This window comes from Fusarium sambucinum, chromosome II (genome assembly GCF_050947815.1).
Source record: "Fusarium sambucinum isolate potato_lamoka chromosome II, whole genome shotgun sequence".
Taxonomy (NCBI): domain Eukaryota; kingdom Fungi; phylum Ascomycota; class Sordariomycetes; order Hypocreales; family Nectriaceae; genus Fusarium; species Fusarium sambucinum.
The window spans coordinates 7,866,167-7,884,422 of NC_139293.1; the positions used below are offsets into that span (position 1 = coordinate 7,866,167).

Consider the following 18,256-nt stretch of genomic DNA (forward strand, 5'->3'; position numbering starts at 1 on the left):
CGCCCCCTTAGTGCTTCCCCTCTCGTGTCCTACGGTAGGTACGCTGCAGTATAATATCTCGGCTTTTCCCCCCTCGTGCCGACATCAAAAGGTACGGCGCAATACCTGGGTTGGCCGAGTGTAACACGTTATTGGATGAGTACTCTGCCGTACCGTCTCTCCGGTCTCGTCAACTTTTGGGTGGTGGTGATTGTGGTTGTTGTAAGTCAACTTGTGATTGTAGTTGTGACGCCGTATGGAGGAGGGAGACGATGTTTTCGGTATGATGCCGAACCGAACCGTGAATATGTATATTGCTTTCGATTTTTCAAAAATTCCAACCAAGACCTTGGTCTATCAAGTCCAGATCTTTTATTTGTCGTCTAACAATTCATCCGGTAAATATCACGTTTAGCCCTTGTAATCTGTGGACGAATATGGGTGGATGGGAAACGAGGTTGTGGAAGAGGAGAAAACTAGACAGGCAGGTACCCAGAGAGGAAGGGCGGAATTACATAGGTAGAGCAAGGAGGGGTTTTGCCCCGGGCATGGAGGAGAGGAGAGGAGAGAATGGGGAAAACATAATAGATGGGTTGGCGCGTGTCAGAGTTTGCGGTCTAAGTCACCGGCTCAACACCCGAGAGACTGGCACTGATACCGGTGGATGTGGGTTTATGACGGTATGGCACATTTGTGAGATCTCAAGTATCGAGATAATGATTCCCATTGTAAGAATGCAATACAGCACTGAAAGGAGAGGTTTAGATAAGGTACGGTGCACGCTGGCTTGGAATCATAGGTTATTCAGTGACCAAGTCTGCTGTGATAAACAGGCGTCAATGGGTCTAGATTCATGTCAGGTCAATCAAAGGGCTCGCCGCAAAGTTCTGTCAGTGGGCGGTCGGCGGGTACACCGAGGCGTAGCCTGTAGGACAGCTTCAGCATGCCACGTCGATACGCCGAGAGGGACAGAAAGAGCCGAGCCAGCCAGACAGACGGCGATGCAGGGGTGTAAGTATTAAAAAAGAGAAACAGACGTGGCGAAAGAGTCCAGCCAAGCCAGCCCAAGGAAAGAGGGGAAGAGAGGAGACATGGAAGCCCATCAGGAATGGTGTGGCAAGGATTCCGTACAGCCAGTCAGTCCCCTAACAAACTCACTGTAAAGTCGTTCGGAGACTGCTAAGACGACGAAAACACTGGCTCGGAATATAGGTTGGACAAGGTATGGCGGCGTAGCGCGGGCGCAAGGGCCAGGGCGGGGAAATTGGAGGTGATAAGCTACGGTACTAGGAGGTACTTACTTGGATGCCCGGTGCTTCCATTACCTTAACGTAACTTAGTGTTCCTGATGGTGCCAAGCTTAGTTGACAGAATCAACAGATTAGAATAAGATGGGGAAGATTTGGCCGAGATGCATACATGCTAGCAGTTAGAATATCCGGAATGATAGTGCTGAAGATAGTCTTGATTCTTCTTCCCTATCAGATTCAAGTTGTCTTGTACGTAAGTGATTAAAATCTTGACACTATTCAAGCGAGAACAAAGTGTGGGGAGTGTGAGTGGGCAAACTAACCCGCCTGCATCAATCTGGGGGAATGAATCTGTCTGGGAGCCACTGGTTCCGCCAAAACAAGCAAGCCACAAAGCGGAATTGAAAAATGACAGGGACAGCTGCAAAAAGAAAAGAAAACAAAAAAGCGATAAACGATGTAGCATACACCCAAGATTTTGATCAATTATAAATGCCACAAACACGACAGGATATAACCTATCATGCCTCTACGATTAGCACTCAAACATTCCATCCTAGGGGCACGGAACAGACGGGATTCTTGCCGTCCCTACCTACTCACTCTACACAACTGTGCGCCAGCACGGGTCAGCGCAAGGCAACAAGGCACTGGCAGCTTGGAGAGAAACAGAGAAACGGTAGGACCAAGCTCGTGCCAGTAGCCTTGTTCTTGTTCTTGTTAGTTGAAATAACCTCAACGCAAGCCCAGCCTAGCCAAGGCCGCGACGTCTTGGGGGCGTGTAGTGAGGCTTGCAACGTATTATAGCCTTCGTCATCACTGAATGATTCCCCCCTATCCGTAAACTCTCATCCATTCAGGCCATTGTAACAGCTCTGCACGGGCAGCCAAGTAAACCCTCACCCAGTCAGAATTGCTAAGCCACCCTGGGCATGTGTCAGAGTGAGTCGCAAGGTGAAAGATACTGTTGTTTGTAAGCCACCGTGAAGGAACATATGATTTTATTGATAACCAAGGCACATGTCAAAAGCAAAGCAATCAAATTGGTGGGAAGGGGGGACGGTTAATCGCAAACAGTTAATGATCAATCTCGGCTTTCAAACTGCAATCGTGATCGATCTCATGACAACATGATATAAATATTTACAGTCTGTATGCATGCTGCAAGCAGAAGTCCTTTCGTAGGAGAAATCCCGTTTCCCTTGCAGTTCTTTCCCAGTACAGAGTATCCTTCTGGGCATTCCAACGATACCGAACCTCCGCGGCTACTACCCGAGCGATGGAACCCAAGTACCGTAAAGTACATGCGGGGGGAGCCTAGACTGCCCCCCATGGGGATTGGAGACCACTAGGGCGGCCAGAATCCACTTTGTCTGTCATCTCTTACAAGTAGAGAATACTTTTCCGAGCCAATTATGACAACTTTCATGGATCTCAACCCCCGAGTCTACCTGGTTACGGCAGGTAAACGTTCGTCTACAGTTACCAAAGTAGGTGTCGCTTTTCGCCGACGTCGAGTGAATACTTGGCATTTTTTGTGGTTCACGAAGAGCTGAACATTTACGGAAACAGCGTCGTTTTATTTAGCGAAAATGCTCATTTCCCAACTCTTCTATCAGGTTAATATTTTGAGTGGTATTTGGAGACCGGATCATCGTCGGTCGATCTCCGGGTATCATACCGTGTTAGTCAATTGCACAGGCTGGTCTGCGGTTGCCCTTACCTCATGTTGTACGCAATCGGAAGGTACAAATGATGAAGCACACATTGTTGAAAGTGCCTTCCTTTTTCTTGAATTGCTCCAGTTGCACTTACACTTTTTTCCTACACGTAATAAGTTTTCGTTCAATCCTCGACAAATCACAACCTTTCCGCATCCAATCAAAGCTACTCCTCTTTTCCTCCTCATGCCGCCTTTTGCGCCGTTACTTGGAGAATCAAAACGCATGAGATAACTTTTTCCAATGAAAATCGCTTCTCTTTTAGGGCGTGAAGCGGAGACGAGGCCGGTGCGGAGCAAAGGAAGAGAGCAACACCAGGAATAGTTCCTCGTTTATCTTTTTTTCCTCTCCCCCACGACGTAGTCGCGTAATATCACGTACCCATGCCATTCTATGCTACGATCACCAAGGCATCCTGTGTCATGTTACGACCACGGCACGCTGCTGATCCTCTCGAAACAACAAGACATATCTGTAGGCAAGGCAAACCTGAGACTCTAAAAAAGCAACGAGATTACCGGAACAATCATTCAGTTGCCCCCAAACTCTGTTCTCTCAAGTGGTGGGATCGGGTAGATCACACAGACGCTTGGGGGCTGTGATATGTATCGGAGACGATGAGCAAATCTGTTATCTGCTTGCCCAATGTGATACCCTCCGAGTATCAAGTTACACAAGTTACAGTCCTCGTCGTATCTTGCCAAAAGCTTGACAGCCATGGCTACCATTCTCATTATTTCTTTTCCTCCCTCCACCGCTGCAACTCGCCTCCACGTAACTGCAACACACCCGTGCAGCTACAACACCATCACAAATCACAGTGGTGATCAGCCTCTGCGCCAAGGTCCAGGGTCCTTGCTCATGAGCGACGTGTTGGGGGTCTACCCATAACTTTGTTGAATCAATCATTCCTGACAAGACTTTTATTGGATGGCCGACAATAGCCAGCCTTGTCTTTGTCAAGCAGTCCTACAGAGTACACCAGCCTGAATGGCTCGCGTCTGGCTGGGGAACAACGAATTGACTCGAATTGGGGAACCGATGAACCAGGTTTCCGCAGACGAGCTTACGATTAGCCACTTTCAGAAATCATCCCGGCCACAATTACCAAAAACGGTTCACAAACGTCCACTATCAACAGTAAATTTGTATGGAAGGATGCTATTAGTATTTGCTAATTCTTCAATGCTTAGGCCTGGTGGATGGGTTTAGCTCACGACAAGCGAGTTCTGGGGACTTATGGAGGTGCGGGGACTGGTGGTCGGTGCGTGTGGGGTAGTCTAGATTTAGGATCTTGATCCAGACGCGACTGAGACAAGAACCTCGTCTCTCTACAGTACACTTGGACTCTTGCTTGGACTTTTCCCGAGCTATGCATTGGAACATGAGCTCATGGGTGTTTACCCTGTCCTGTCTGATGCACCATGCCGCCGCCACTATGCAGGTATTTTACTCTGCCCGCTGCCCCCTGAAGGTGCAGACCGCTAGATGATGGGTGATGGATAATGGCACTCAATCGTCGGGATTTGCCCCCGCGTGAGGCTTCATTTCCCCGTGGGGTTTTCTATCATAAACCGCGTATAAGCCGAGCCCACCCTTTTTTTCTTTCCACCGGGATGTTACCGAGTCCAATGGAAGAAAGTTTGTCGATGACTCCGAGCTACGGTACGCTGTATCATTTGTTGACCTGATCAAGTTAAACTTATACAGAATCCTGCCATCCTGCCTGACTCGCATCTACACAAGATGCCATGCCTTGTGAGTTGGGAAGTTCAGGCAGCTACACCCCTCAACAATGTCGTGCCCTGAACCGGCAATAATTAAGTTCAGCCTACTCAACATTTTACGTGCTGGAAATCCGGGATCCCCAAATGATCCGACATGCCCTTTGCATCCGGGGTAATTAAGATGCGGGGTCGGCTCAGAATCCCATGAATACGTATACATATATCAAGGACTATCAAAAGATGGCCATCGGGAGATCGGCCATCTCCCCGTGAATTCCCATTTCCCTCTGTCGTGTCTGCCACTCCAAGCCACTCAAATCTGGTTCACTGGCTGATATATCACAGTGACACTGAGGTCATTCAAGGTAGCTCAAATCGTGTTATGCTCGTAATACAAGCAGATTCAGACAATGTCTGATACTAAGCCAAGACACCAACAATAGTCATTGGTTATTACTGGCACGCAGCCCATGTCTTGGTCAGAATGACTGCTTTTGTCAAACATAAATTGGCTACCTACATAGGTCTCTGATCACGGAGCCAGTGCCCAAGTACAGATCGTAGTCACTTAACACCCCTTGCCGAATACGCCCCTCGCGTCCTCTTATAACTTGAGGCCCGCCTCATTGAGTGAGCACCAAAGCCAGGTATGACATCAAAGCAACTCTGGTGTCTTACCTCGTTCTTCCCCAGCCGTTCAGCCTTGGAGCGAGTAACCAACCTGACCGCTTTCGCTGCCAAGGTGAATTAGACGCTGTCTCATTTCCTCAGCTCTTCGCCTATCATCTTCCAGGAGTGGCTGAAAATCACACTTGTCGACCCAGCTACCAACTCCGTGTTGTAAGACGTTCCTCGCTCGGAGACTGTTGCCCTGTATGTGACCGACTGAGCCGTGCAGCGTCATTCGTTCCTTGCTACTATTGTAGGCGCCACGATGCAGAATGTTATTGTTGTAGAATACAATGTCACCTGGCTCTAGCTTGACAATGAGCTGATTAGGCAAATACTTGGCAAACGGGTCAGCGTCTCGCTCGGTCGAGGTCCTGGCGCGCTTATGTGAACCGGGCACAACGATGAGAGACTCATCCTCCCACAGGGCAAAGTTATACTGAGCATGGTAGGCGTGCTTGCCAAGACGCTCCATCTCTTCCTCTTGACTAGCCTCAGCAGGGATGTCGTCGCGATGCCATCTCAACTCAAAGTCCTTCTCTGGCCTAACAAGCATATTGAACAGCTCCATCACGAGATGCTCATCTTGGCATTGCAGTAACTGCTTTACAATATCCAAGATGGTCTCAGAAAAGTACAGCTCGGTGAAAAGCTCGTGGCCTGGAAGTTCAGGGTTCATGAGATGCTGCACGCCCCATATTCCGTGCTCGCGCGCTTGGCTCGCGTCCCACGGGGGGAATTGCTTTGGGACCGTACGTACAAACGGCCATTGTCCATCGCGAGCCAGCTGAGTTGCCTTTAAGCTAACCTCGCGCAACGCTTCGAGCTTATCAATGTCCACGATCGACTTGATGACGACAAAGCCGTCTCTGTCGAGATCTTGAAGGTACTGCGAAGTCGGCATGGTATATGATGTGATATTGCACCGGCGTCGTCTATTGCGGCTTACGGTGGTGCGGTGCGGCGCGGAACGATGTACTAGCCGGTGGACCGCCGGTAAAATAGGGCAGAATTCCGCAACCCCTCTCTCGTGCTACCTAAACACACCTGGGGGGGATACAAGGCTTGTGACAACTCTTCAGCCAGAAGGGCAGGCAGTGTAGTAGATGTTGGAGATGCTTCGGGGTATCTCGAGACGAAGCGAGACTTGGCACGGATATGTGCAGAAAAGGGTTTCAGTGTTGTTAAACGGTTGCAGGTAATAAGGCAGGTGTTTTCTTTCTTTCGTGCTACGAGCCCTCTTTATCAAACCCATGTGGGGAATTCCACTACTGTTACGGCCGGCTCGTTGCATCTGCGATGTCGGTTCAAGTAACGTAACAGTTAGGAATATCAATTCGTAGTCAGACGCCTCGCGTGTATTGAGATTTCACGCCAGTATCAACTGTTTGTTGTCATCATCGTCATTCATTATACCGATTCGCAGAGTCTCACTATCCCCTATACCAAAGCCATTTTGTCTATCTGCCTCACCATAATCCCTCAGTTGCACGCCTCGGCGGACCACCGCACAGCAAATCCCTTGACAGTCTTTTGAACATCCAAATCACCAGGGTCGTTCTCAAACAAAGGCTTGTCGAGTCTCCGCTCAGCAATCTGCTCCACCTCGAAGCCTTGCTCGCGCGCAATATCAAAGAAGCCCATGTCGAGCTCCTTCTTCCATGGCCGGTAAGAGGTGAAGAATACGTAGGCGACGCTCTCACGTGAGACTTTCAGGGTCTCCTTGATCGTCTTGATCATGTTTCCGTGCTCGCTGTGTCGGAATAGGAGATCAGCTAGGATAAGAACATCGAAACGTTCCTTGTGAGAATCGTCAGTTGGGTTCAGGCGAGCCAGCAGTGGGACCGAGTCAGCGCCCCAAACGAAGCCCATGGCATCGACAGTATTGACGATGCTACCACGAGGCTCGACAGTCTCGTCACACTCGTCGACATTCTTCTGCATGGTGCTGATGATATCAGGGTCCGGGTAATCCGTCACGACGACCTTGCGCGCACCCAGGATAGCAGCGACGAGACTGGGAAGACCAGCGGCAGCACCGAGTTCAAGAACAGTCTTATCCTTCACCCGTGAGGGATCCTCCTCGAAGAAATCAGAAATCATCTTTGCGCCGTTCCACAGATGATGAGCCTCAGTAGGGCTGGCGCCGACGAGATGCAACGTTATGGCCTTGCCACTTTGCATGGTGAAGACCTGGGATGTGGGCGGGGGAGTAGGTGGGCAGTAATCCTCCGGGTCGTCCATGAGGTCGCCGAAGCCGTAGTCTACTTCTCCAGACATTGTGATAAGCGATGGCGGTAGTTTAAAGGTGAGTGAGTGTAGACCAAAAATGTGAGTTTTGGAGTAAGATTCTGGCGATCCGGTGTAGGTAGCTAAGATATTCCGTAAGCTGTGTGAATCTGGACCTGGGATGCCGTCCTCTTTTTCTTGTGTTTTCTCTGATAAACCTCAGTCTCTAGAGACAAAGCGCCGTCGGTCAGTATTGTTGAATGTCGTGGAAAAAAGAGTTTTGATCTGAGTGGTGGGCCAAATGTGCGTTCACAGTGCGTGAAAAATCCACCTCTTGCTTTAACGCCATTATATGCGATAGATACGCCAACAATAGCAATATACACGAATAGAAACTGCGCCAATTACCACAACCTCAGACCCCCGAGACAGAAAGAGAGTTCTCTATCCGAATCGCTGTCGCGCCAGCTCCCTCAGCATACTCACAGTACCCTCCTCTCTCTCCATGTAAGCCCTCTTCTTCTCCTCCATTTCCTCCCTCTTGGCCCTATCGACCTCCTCTCTGCGAATCTCCCTTTCCGTCTTGCGTCGCTGTTCTCTCTCTTTGGCCTTTTTGTAATCGTCTAGTGAATCCCCACCGCCCATGAGTTCTTTCTCGTCAGTAACTTCCATAGCGCCTGGGCTCTTGTCGCGGAACGAGCGCATCTTGTCTGCAACGGCTGTTTTCTTTTCAAGCATGCGCTCACGCGTTCCAGCTTCGGCACGGGGAACCAGCTCATCGAGTCGTTCTTTCTGTAAAGCCCTGTCGGCTTTGCGTGCGTTGCGGATGTCTTCGATGGATGCTTGTTTGTCTTCCTTGGCGAGCTCAGCACGTAAAGATAAATCTTGGAGCGTGGGGATGCCTGGGCCGGAACGTCGTGCGCGATCTGATCCTGGAGGGGGAGGTCCATAGTCATCATCCTCATCTTCGCTACCTTGGTTCCTTGTATCCTTGACGGGCTCCTCTTTTTCTTCCTTGGGCACTGAAGCACGTCTTGGTCGAGCTGTAACTGGATTTTCCGCGGTGATACGTGCATAAGTATCAGGGTCGTACCATCCCTCTGCAAGTTCATTGCGATTCCATTTCCCAACAAAACTCTTCCATCGTCCCTTGACCTCACGGTCATCCATTTGTGTCATGTCCTTTTGCTTCTGGACACTGAGATACTCGCCAAGAAGCGGTTCAAAGGCAGTCAAATCTCCTTTTGACAAAGTTCGGGCATCAAACGGAAGTTTAACTGCGACTTCTGGTTTGCGACTTGCATGATCCCGATGTTTGTGAGATGAGCGGTGATGGTGATGACCATCATGATGTTTGGATGATGAATGGCGATGACTTGGCTCAGATAAACGTCCTTCATGTCGTGATGATGATAATTTTGATCGTTCATGCGCTGGTGATCTTGAGCGTGAGCGCGTGCTGGTTTTATTGTCGCGATCGTGGCTCCGTCTGTTGTGAGAGCCATAGTCCCGGCGCGGTGACCTTTCGCGGACCCTGTCATGATTCCCCATTTTGATTCTGTTAGATATGACGACTGATTTGGATACTAAGACATGCGATTCAAATTCGATGAACAATATTGAAACATGCAGTTAAAACAAGTTCAAAGCTCTTAAAGAGATGAGATTTTGAGGTCAAGGGATGGTACAGTGCGCCCCGCTTTTCTTTAACGTTACGCTACCAGTAGCTTCATTGTCTGTCTATATTCGAGTCGAGGTGTGTTTTATTTCATACATTAAATTTTCTCACGATACCTCAAACAATGCGGGCATAGAGGGAAAATAAACTCCCTCATACGCAAACAACTTTTAAGTAACAGACGTATTCTAACATAGTATTCTTTATACTTTTCCGCTATAGCGTTCTTGATCGCTCAGCGACCTTGCTATTCCACTTATGCTCGCTCACAAAGGGTATATCATCCTCCAATCTAACGAGCTCCTCCAAGTCATGATAGTTTTCTAGATTCGTTCTGTTCAATATGCTGTTATGTTGAGAGCATCAGACTGGTGGGGGGGAAAATCAGCTCCCTCTGGCATCAACAGATGCCCGTGGGGGCGATATCGAGCAATTTAGCGCTCCGATATTATCCGGTTCCTGCATAAATTCCTTCTAGGCCTGGCTCTCTACTTCCACTGCTGCCTCGTTGTTGCCATGTATGACACATCCCAAGCATTGGCAGTCATCTCCGCATGGGCAACTCGCTTCCTCTCCTGCACACGAGTCTCCAAATGGATAGCTGACAAAGAAGAAGTCATTAGCCGACAATGCCTGCTCTTCACTAAGACCGGAGGCTGCTTCGGAAGGAGTCTGTGGGGCGACTGGCGACACAGTGCCCTCAGCCGAACCGATAGAGGGTGCAACCGCTGTGTTTGCGTTCATGCTGTGGCCGTTTGTTGCTGGTATCTCGCTGCCGTTAACATGTCCGTTGCTGTGCCCGTTGACATGAGTGTAACCTGTATCCATCATGCTCTGCCAAGCCGACTTCACATAGTTCTGCGTCGCCTCGTTATACGGATGAGCTGCACAGCCTACACACTCACACGAAGCACCACAACTGCATTGATGGGAAGTGCCCGCGGCTGGGTGCGGAGGTTGGAATGGCGTCGCACCAGGCATACCATAGGGTGACGGCATGCCTCCTTGGCTAGCAAACGTCATGGTAGCCATGACTTGTCTCCATTGTTCCGGTTGAAGAGGCTGCAAATACGATCCATACTGAGGTGGGTAGGTGAATACTGTTGGTTGAGGATAGTAGGCATACATGCCATTAGGCATCATGACAGGTGCCGGAAAAGACATCATCATACTATTAGGCGTGGTTAAGTCTCCAGGTGGTATAGTATCAGTCTTTTGGGCAGTCTTGGGTGAGTCATTCTTCGACGAACAGCAACTCTTTTTGGGTTTTGGAGGACTCGGTACAGACGCGAGTGTTATAGGAGTAGAGATCGCGTTTTGGGAATTTCCTCCTCCACAGCAGGAGCTGACTTTGGGTGCAGGCGGGCTTGGTTCTTCCAGAACTTGCGTAGTTGTCATTGAACCTGCATGGTTGGCCATTGTCGTTTTCGAACTATTCGGGCTCAGAATAGGGGTTTGGACTTGTTGGAACATTGGGTACATGACGGGACCAAAAGGGATTTCCGCAGGAGTCATGCCCATGCTCCCGTATGGGTTCATATCAGCAAGGGGTGTGGCAGACTTTGAAGTGGCGTCCTCAAAAGAAGGTAGGATGTTGAGCATTGTAGGATCCATCCGCTGCAAAGCCGTTGGGTCAACCGATTCCCTCCGACTCGAGTTGCTCCCCTTGGAACTCGTCTTTTGCACTCGATAACCAGAGCCCGGGGTCTTGCTAGCAGGGCTTTGGGGTGCAGAGCTGTTTGCACTGTCGCCATTCTCGAGGTTAATAGTTGATGATTCGGCGCCTTTGCTAGGGCCACAATGGCAGGGTTGTTTCTTAGGAATGGCAGCCGTGACCCTTCCGCAAGAGCATGGGCGTGAGGCTGGATGAGGACAGCTACTTAGAGGTCTGCCTGGCTTTCTCACGGGCACCATTAGTCGCTCGTTGGCGTGTGTACACTTGGTAGAGCGATGGCCCCGGATACAAGGCTCGCTACAAGGTCAAGAGTTAGTCAAGTCTACCGAGTCCTGCGGGTACCGACCAGGCCAGGCCGAGCGGCAACGTACCAGGCCATTTTTATTCCATTGATGAGAGGCATGGTGAGGAGGTCGTCCGAGAAGTATTATGTACAACGGATGACAGAAGTGGAACAAGACGGATGGGTTGTAAGGATTGTGGCCGGCGCAAAGCCGCAACGGGAGCGAGCCTACGACGAGAACGCGATTCTCGCGAATTTCGACATGGAAATGTGAGGATCCGTGTGAAGCGACGCAAATTATTCGGCGATAATCAAGGCTTGTAATGTCTCCGCGATGAGCGAGGGGCTACAAAAGATGAGGTTTGCGTCGGCTGTAGCGCAAGTCGTCGATCTCGGTGTGGGGGTTCGATATTCGATACAATACTGTCGTACTTGAACTCGGTGGTGTGCAGGATAATTATGAGTGTACGTGGACTTGTAGGAGTGACTGATTGAAGCCCAATATGGTTTCCGTTGGCGTTGTGTTGAAAGTAGAAGGTGAAACAAAGCCAACGGAACAGACCAGCCAGAGGAAGTGCGATGTTGACTAGACTTGTCTTGTAATTCAGGGACCCAGCGCCTGCGCCTGCGTCTGCCGCTACCTTCCATGGATCCATAGGTTGTCAGCAGCAAAAGCGAACAGCGGGTTTTCTACCTGCAAAGGTGCATCAACCCCCCACCATGCGGGGGCTGCAGCGCTGCAGCGGACAGGCTAGGCTAGCAAGAAGTGCTCCAAAAGGGTGTCTAATCCTAGCGAGGCACTTGATTAGCAAGATCATTGCGACGCTAGTGACAAGCCAAACTTGAGGTGCAGCATCTATCATTTGATGTCTTGTCAGGTCATGTCGGGATGGAATCGATTGTATTCACGGAATAGAACTGTACAAATTATATAGAGTGCATATATAGACTCGTATTTGACGGATAATCTTCAACGTCTTGAAATTAAACATGACTTCATTTCCATGACAACAACCTCAAAAAGCCAAGACCGAATTCATCCCGCAGCCCCGTTCCTTACAGAAACGAATGAACCCATCCATTTTCCGGCCGCCGGTACGGAGCAGTGCATTTGATCGGCCGAAGCCGACAATTTACCTCCGTTGAACGGCCGATACTGCCTCGGTATAATACCCAGCAAATGACACCAATACAAGATAAAAAATATATTAAAAAAATACCAGAGTATCAGATAGAGTCAGATACCTACTTAAAATACCTCTCCAACGTAATTCTTTAACCTTCTTGCCGCTTCTCTCTTGCCTCTCCACTACCGTATGCTCGCTCCATCAGCCAACCTGGCCGGTGAGCAAGTTTCCATTGGCTCACAGGCCCCGGCCACTTCAACACCATCATAGCTCATGCACAAGTCTTTTGCCCTTTTTTCTTCCTCCTCACCTTGTCTTTGCTTCATGCACACCAAGATGATCCCATTCGTATTGTCATTCTCCGTGACGTAGACATAAGTACCAAATCATATAACTTACAAGTCGTCAAAGGCACGGCCCGCTGGTTCAGCTTATGCGCGACTCTAAACATCACAAGCCTTAAACCAACCAAGATACAGTGATTACAAGACTTGTTCCCATAGAACCATGTCCTTTCCATAATAGCGTTACATTATCTCTCTGTTCTAGGCTCATCTCCCGTGAGATCCTCGCCTAGTTTCTTGCCACGGCTTCCCCTAGTCGAGCATGACTCTCCAGAACTGGCTTTGATATTGGATCTTTTCAGTGTGATCTTCAAAGACCTGGCGTCACACAACAACTCACAGCACATCTGATTCCTTGGTCCGGTCTTGGTCTTGGCTTTAGTCTTGCGCCGTTGAATTGCGCCATCTTGCAGATTGAAACGGTTACGCTTAATTCATTAACTGGTATCCTCGAGCTTCGCCTATCGTTATGCGCCCTTTTCCTTTTCCGAGTCGTCGCAATCCGCAAACATGTCCACCGCTCGCATCCGCCTTCTAGGTGGTCCGGCTCTGGACGCCTGTTCTCGGTCATTGTTTCCGCTCTCAGCGGGGGGCTGTTCTGAAGGTGCTGGTGGCGGTTCACTTCCTACAGCCTCGTCCTCGTCCATTGGTTCGCCAACCACATCATCCTCCTCAATCGGCTCGCCTTCGATATCATCCTCGTCAATAGGTTCTCCTTCAACGTCGTCCTCTTCCACCGGCTCCCCTATAATATCGTCTTCCTCGATCGCCTCGCCCGGCACATCATCCTCTTCTTCAACCGCAGTTGATACTGGCAGTACCCGCGCTTGAACATCTTCCACCTTCTTCCATTTGCCCTTCCTCTCTTCGTTACTCTCCTTTTCGGTAATATTCGATGATGGTGGGTTTTCGAAGCTTCGAACAAATAACTCATGGCTCTCAGCTGGGAAGACACACCATCCCTCCCAAAGATTAAGGACAAGGTGAATACTACGCTTCCACTTTTCGGCGCGTAAACGACCCCATTTAAGCCGCTCAGCCATGAGGCCTAGTGTTTCAAAGGTCTTGCGGTCCTTTAACGATGTCTCGAATAGTTGTCGAAATCGCCATGCATGCCGTACGCCGCTTGTTGATGAAGACGACAGTATATCACTTACGACATACAAGCCTACTAGGCTAGCAGCACTGATATCGACACCCTCCTCCCTCGACGCTTCTTCCTGCGCACCCGACTGTACGTCTTTAACGTCTGGTTTCTTCTCGGGATTTGCGCCAGTAAGAGCAATTGGCTTCTCAACATTGAATGTGATCATTCCTACAACCTCGTCAACTCCACGGCTTGCATGAGCAATCGCAAAGCTTGTGATTCTTGCGACGTCGCCCTTTCTCAGCCTCGACATTGATGTTGGTAATCGCGCCAGTAAATGTGTGAGCTTGGCCTTGTCCAACGGGTTGAGAAATGTTTTCTCGGACTCGGGATCTGCGGTTTCCCGCTTGTTCTCATCATCAAAATCCTCTTCGTCTGACGAGTTGTACTCTGAGTCCGATACGAACTCATCAAGTTTAGTTGTGTACTCGAATTTGAGGTTCTTCTCCGGGGCCTTCCACGCATGCGAGCCGTCGAAAAGGGGGACATATTTGCCCTTCTGTCGTGACTGTTGTGAACCTGTGATAATCTCCCATAACCTCCATCGATACCATATGCCACCCTGACTCCTTGCATCCCATATCCACGCCCACTTCTCTTCCCTCTGAACCTCGGGCCTTGACATTAGCAATGCCTCAAACTCTGGACCGTGCTCGAGAACTCCTTCGATGACCTTGCTGATCAATTGAATGGTTTTGACGTCTGATGGCGGTTTGACTGGCACGTGTAACAAGTTAGACCGGTTGACGCCAGCACCAGGAGGTCCGTATGAGGTTGGAGGCGCAAATCCTTTGTGAAAGCCGTGCTGTGCGGGTGCATTCTGTGGTCCTGATGGCTGTTCGACAGGTTTCGCTCCAAAAGGTTGGGATGCTGAGTTGGAACCAATGGCTGGCAACGCTGCTGAACTCGCAACAGTCGAGGAAAGATGTCGATGCAGAGATAAATAGAAACCATAGCCCAGATATCGGTTCTGTAGCGCGTTGACGGCTGCCTCGATCTCATTTGCAGGTGTATCCTGGGATAATACCACAATCGAAACCGCATGCTTTCGTTCTGATCCCGCAGAGCCGGTGGAGGGAGTCATTTTGACATCATCAACTACCAAGTTCTCTGGAATCAACGCCTTGATTGTAGCTGGTGAGGTTCCTGGTGGTATGTTCGACAGTCGCAACGTAGGCTTTGCAATTGCTTTCTCCTCGGCTCGATTCGTCGCGCCATCCATATCCTCATCATCACTCGTGCTAAAAGCTCTGGATGCTGGAAGTGCTCCTCCACTACCACTGCCCTCGTCATAACCCAGTACTCCTTTCTCACGAGGTGCCCGCGCAAAGTCCTGGAAAGATCGTTTCTTCCCGAACGTGGACGGCGGTGGCCCCAAGCTTCCCGGACCACTCTTTAGTCCTGAGGTGCCAAAGTGTCGTCGACCAGGTCCTGAGGGAGGCGGCGGGCCTCCAAATCCTTGTCGAGGGCGCGAAGGCGCTGAAAAGCCGGGCGCGCTGTGGCCATCGTAATCATCGTCGCGGTCGAAACTCTTAACAAATTCGTTGTACACGGCGGCAGTTTCGGCTTCTTCTCGTAATCGCTTGGCTTCGGCCTCTGCTTTCTGCTTCTCAAAGGCAGACTGTTTGGATGGTTTTTGAAGCTTAGCTTCTAGGTTTGGGAAGTCGGGGGCGCCCTTGCCGGAGGACATGATCGGTCTTGTGTCGCGAATGATTTTTATTGGTACATTTCTAGTGCTCGTGAGTGGTTTCGGGGTCGAAAGTGGAAAGTGAAATGTCGACTACAAGAGACCGAAGTGATGTCGTTTGGAGCTGAGCGGAGCTTGGCCGTCGCAACTTTGAGGCGCATCGAGTTAACCTAGACCCAGACGTGGGTCCAAGCAACCTTCAACACACCACAGTAGTAAATGTACGAAGGATCCATTTCATTTTTCATTTTTAACACTGAATTGTTATTTGCCAACGTCTCGTTTTACTTTGTCTCTCAGCTGAATAAAGACGGTTGTTGTCGGTAAGTTGTTTCCACACTTGGGCTACAATCTGAGCATGGATTGGGGTAAATCGACAGGACAAATCTACTTTGGTACACATGTCATGAAAGATTTCGTTGGGATATTCTCTTCTCGGCTAGGCATCTATACAACAAATGGCATTGTGGACTTGTATGTGAGATGTGACAGTGATATCTTGAGCTTAAGAATATTTTAGAAAGAATGTAATAACCCTGGCCTATAGGGTATTCCGAACCTGTAGTTTAGATAATTGTCTTCACGAGAGAATCAAACTGTCAGCCTTTAAGCTTTATCACACGCCTACCCAAATAAACAACAGAAGAGTCTACTTTTAGATAGCCTAGACTGATTTGCTATCCTTGTGTTTCCAGGGACCAATTCCTAGCACCTTGACTACCATGTTAAAATAGATTGCATTTGAGTCCAAATCTCGGCTCCAAGCTTGGACACACACAACTTCAGACAATTCATTTCCCGTTAACGAACTCATGTATATGAATATCCGCGTTAACTGAGACGCCTCTCTCGGCTTATTTCACTTGCCTATTACACTCGCCCCGCTATAGGACTATGCTGCCAGAATGTAGTCCAATGATGTTACTCTGGGCTCACCTTCCCTTCTTGTCATGTCATGTCATATCACGTTCCAATTACAAACACATTCGGTTTTCAACGAACAATCTTTTCTTTTGCTACTACAAACGCTTCAACTATTATCATCTAAAGCCCTAAACGATTCGAAATTTGCGCTGAAAACATGTATACAGGGCGGAGCAAAATGTGACGAGCAAGACCATCTGATGTTCTATCATAGCTTGGCCTTGGCCTCTCCAACTGGCGCCCGACCCTTTGCGAGCTCATCGCATAGTACCAGGGGACGCCCGCCTCTGCTTCCATCCTGCGTCATCAATCCATTATACACACCATTTGTCTCTCTTCCGACGCCATCGTTCTTCATCTCCCTCCAACGCCACTTCTCACCAAGCTCGCCGCCTTGGCCTTGCAAGACATCGGCGATCTTCTCACCAAGGTTGGGGAGGAACTTGTATCCGTGTCCGCTGTCTCCTGTGGCAACAAAGAGTCCCTTCCAGCCCGGGTGGTAATCGATGAGCCACTCGCCGTCTCTTGTATCGGAGTACCAGCAGATTCGAGCCTCCTTCCATGGTCGGGTTTCTAGGCCACGGATAGGACACAAGTCTTTAAGGGCACGGCGGAGATCTTTGTCGGCCTCGGTGGAAAGAGGGTTTGCTGAGTCGTTGCGGGTGGTGTAGGGTTGAGATGCAATGAAATGCTCCCTCTTGTCGTTGGGTGAAGGGGGAAGAGCGTTGGTGATCTTAACAGGGTTGATGTATCCGAACGTGTGGCGGGCGACCTTGAGAACGTTGTTTCGTGGAGGGATGAGGAACAAACCAGTGCTAAGGTTCAGTACCACAGGGAAGTTATCCAGACGCTTCTGCTCCTCTGGTGTAATGTCCATGTAGGTGACTGCATGGCCAGTAGCCTCTGTTCTACCTCGCAAGTCGACAAGCGAACCCGACCAAGCACCCGCAGCAACCATGACCACTTCGGCCTTGAGAACCTTGGAATCGCTCAGCTTCGCGCCGACAACTCGATCGCCATCTGTCACGAGCTCTGTAACCTTGCCGTTGACGAACTCGATACGTCCTGTGGCACTGGCCTGCTTGTAGAGCCACTTCATACCCTCTCCAGCATCAGCCCAACCAGAGTTACCGTTCAGGTAGCCCCAGTCGCCAGGATATCCGTCCGTACCGAGGAACTCTTGTAGTGCTTTGGTGCTCTCAAGCCTCTGGATCTTGTCCATGGGCAGGCCGGTCTGCGCAGCGATCAATTCGACGTTCTTTGCGCTCTCCTTGGTATAGTCCATGCCAGACTTCTTCATCTTAAAGTCCTTAGGTGTTTCGCTTGCGCAAAGGACAAAGCCGGATTCGGAGTACCGTCCTTGACCGCCAACATCTTCGTCACCCTGCTTTCGCCATTCCTTTTGCGCCTCAGCGGCGAGGGCAGCGTAGTGTGGGTCTGAGTAATCGGCTCGCACGATTCGGGACGAGTCTACACTGGCACCGTCCTCAGGAGGGAACTGGCCAGCGCACTCTTCGACGATGGTGATCTTGGTGTTGGAGTAATGAGGTCGCTTGGTCAAAGCCCAGGCAGTACCGAGGCCGAATACGCCAGAGCCGACGATGAGGATGGAGGAGGGAGCGGCAGCCATTGCGACAGACAGATGAGAAATGAGTTGCAGGATGGAAAGGTGAACACAAGCGCCTGCAAGAGAACAGTCACTTGTCTACGAGACTATCAACAAAAGCAAGTCTAGATGAGCCGATGAATTCGAAAGACTTTTCCCCCGTTCCCACACCGATCCCGGCGCTGGCCGGCCGGGGAGGCGTCGTCAAAA

At 50.0% G+C, this 18,256-nt stretch overlaps 6 protein-coding genes across 6 annotated transcripts; all 6 read right to left on the reverse strand.

Moving 5' to 3' along the window:
* Positions 1–5,374: 5,374 nt before the first annotated feature.
* Positions 5,375–6,250, reverse strand: FSST1_009505 (uncharacterized protein; the record flags this gene model as incomplete). Its single annotated transcript, XM_083226485.1, has 1 exon — positions 5,375–6,250. The coding sequence occupies one exon, from the start codon at positions 6,248–6,250 to the stop codon at positions 5,375–5,377; it is 876 nt and encodes a 291-aa protein (XP_083085466.1).
* Positions 6,251–6,828: 578 nt separating this feature from the next.
* Positions 6,829–7,626, reverse strand: FSST1_009506 (uncharacterized protein; the record flags this gene model as incomplete). The annotated part of the gene is made up of 1 exon (XM_083226486.1): positions 6,829–7,626. One exon carries the CDS (start codon positions 7,624–7,626, stop codon positions 6,829–6,831), a length of 798 nt encoding a protein of 265 aa, XP_083085467.1.
* Positions 7,627–8,019: 393 nt separating this feature from the next.
* On the reverse strand, positions 8,020–9,126 carry FSST1_009507 (uncharacterized protein; the record flags this gene model as incomplete). Its single annotated transcript, XM_083226487.1, has 1 exon — positions 8,020–9,126. One exon carries the CDS (start codon positions 9,124–9,126, stop codon positions 8,020–8,022), a length of 1,107 nt encoding a protein of 368 aa, XP_083085468.1.
* A 601-nt stretch (positions 9,127–9,727) lies between these two features.
* On the reverse strand, positions 9,728–11,331 carry FSST1_009508 (copper fist DNA-binding domain-containing protein; the record flags this gene model as incomplete). Its single annotated transcript, XM_083226488.1, has 2 exons — positions 9,728–11,225; positions 11,300–11,331. 2 exons carry the CDS (start codon positions 11,329–11,331, stop codon positions 9,728–9,730), a joined length of 1,530 nt encoding a protein of 509 aa, XP_083085469.1.
* Positions 11,332–13,149: 1,818 nt separating this feature from the next.
* Positions 13,150–15,519, reverse strand: FSST1_009509 (SWAP/Surp domain-containing protein; the record flags this gene model as incomplete). The annotated part of the gene is made up of 1 exon (XM_083226489.1): positions 13,150–15,519. The coding sequence occupies one exon, from the start codon at positions 15,517–15,519 to the stop codon at positions 13,150–13,152; it is 2,370 nt and encodes a 789-aa protein (XP_083085470.1).
* Positions 15,520–16,648: 1,129 nt separating this feature from the next.
* FSST1_009510 (FAD dependent oxidoreductase) lies at positions 16,649–18,070 on the reverse strand (the record flags this gene model as incomplete). The annotated part of the gene is made up of 1 exon (XM_083226491.1): positions 16,649–18,070. The coding sequence occupies one exon, from the start codon at positions 18,068–18,070 to the stop codon at positions 16,649–16,651; it is 1,422 nt and encodes a 473-aa protein (XP_083085471.1).
* Between the last annotated feature and the right edge of the window lie 186 nt (positions 18,071–18,256).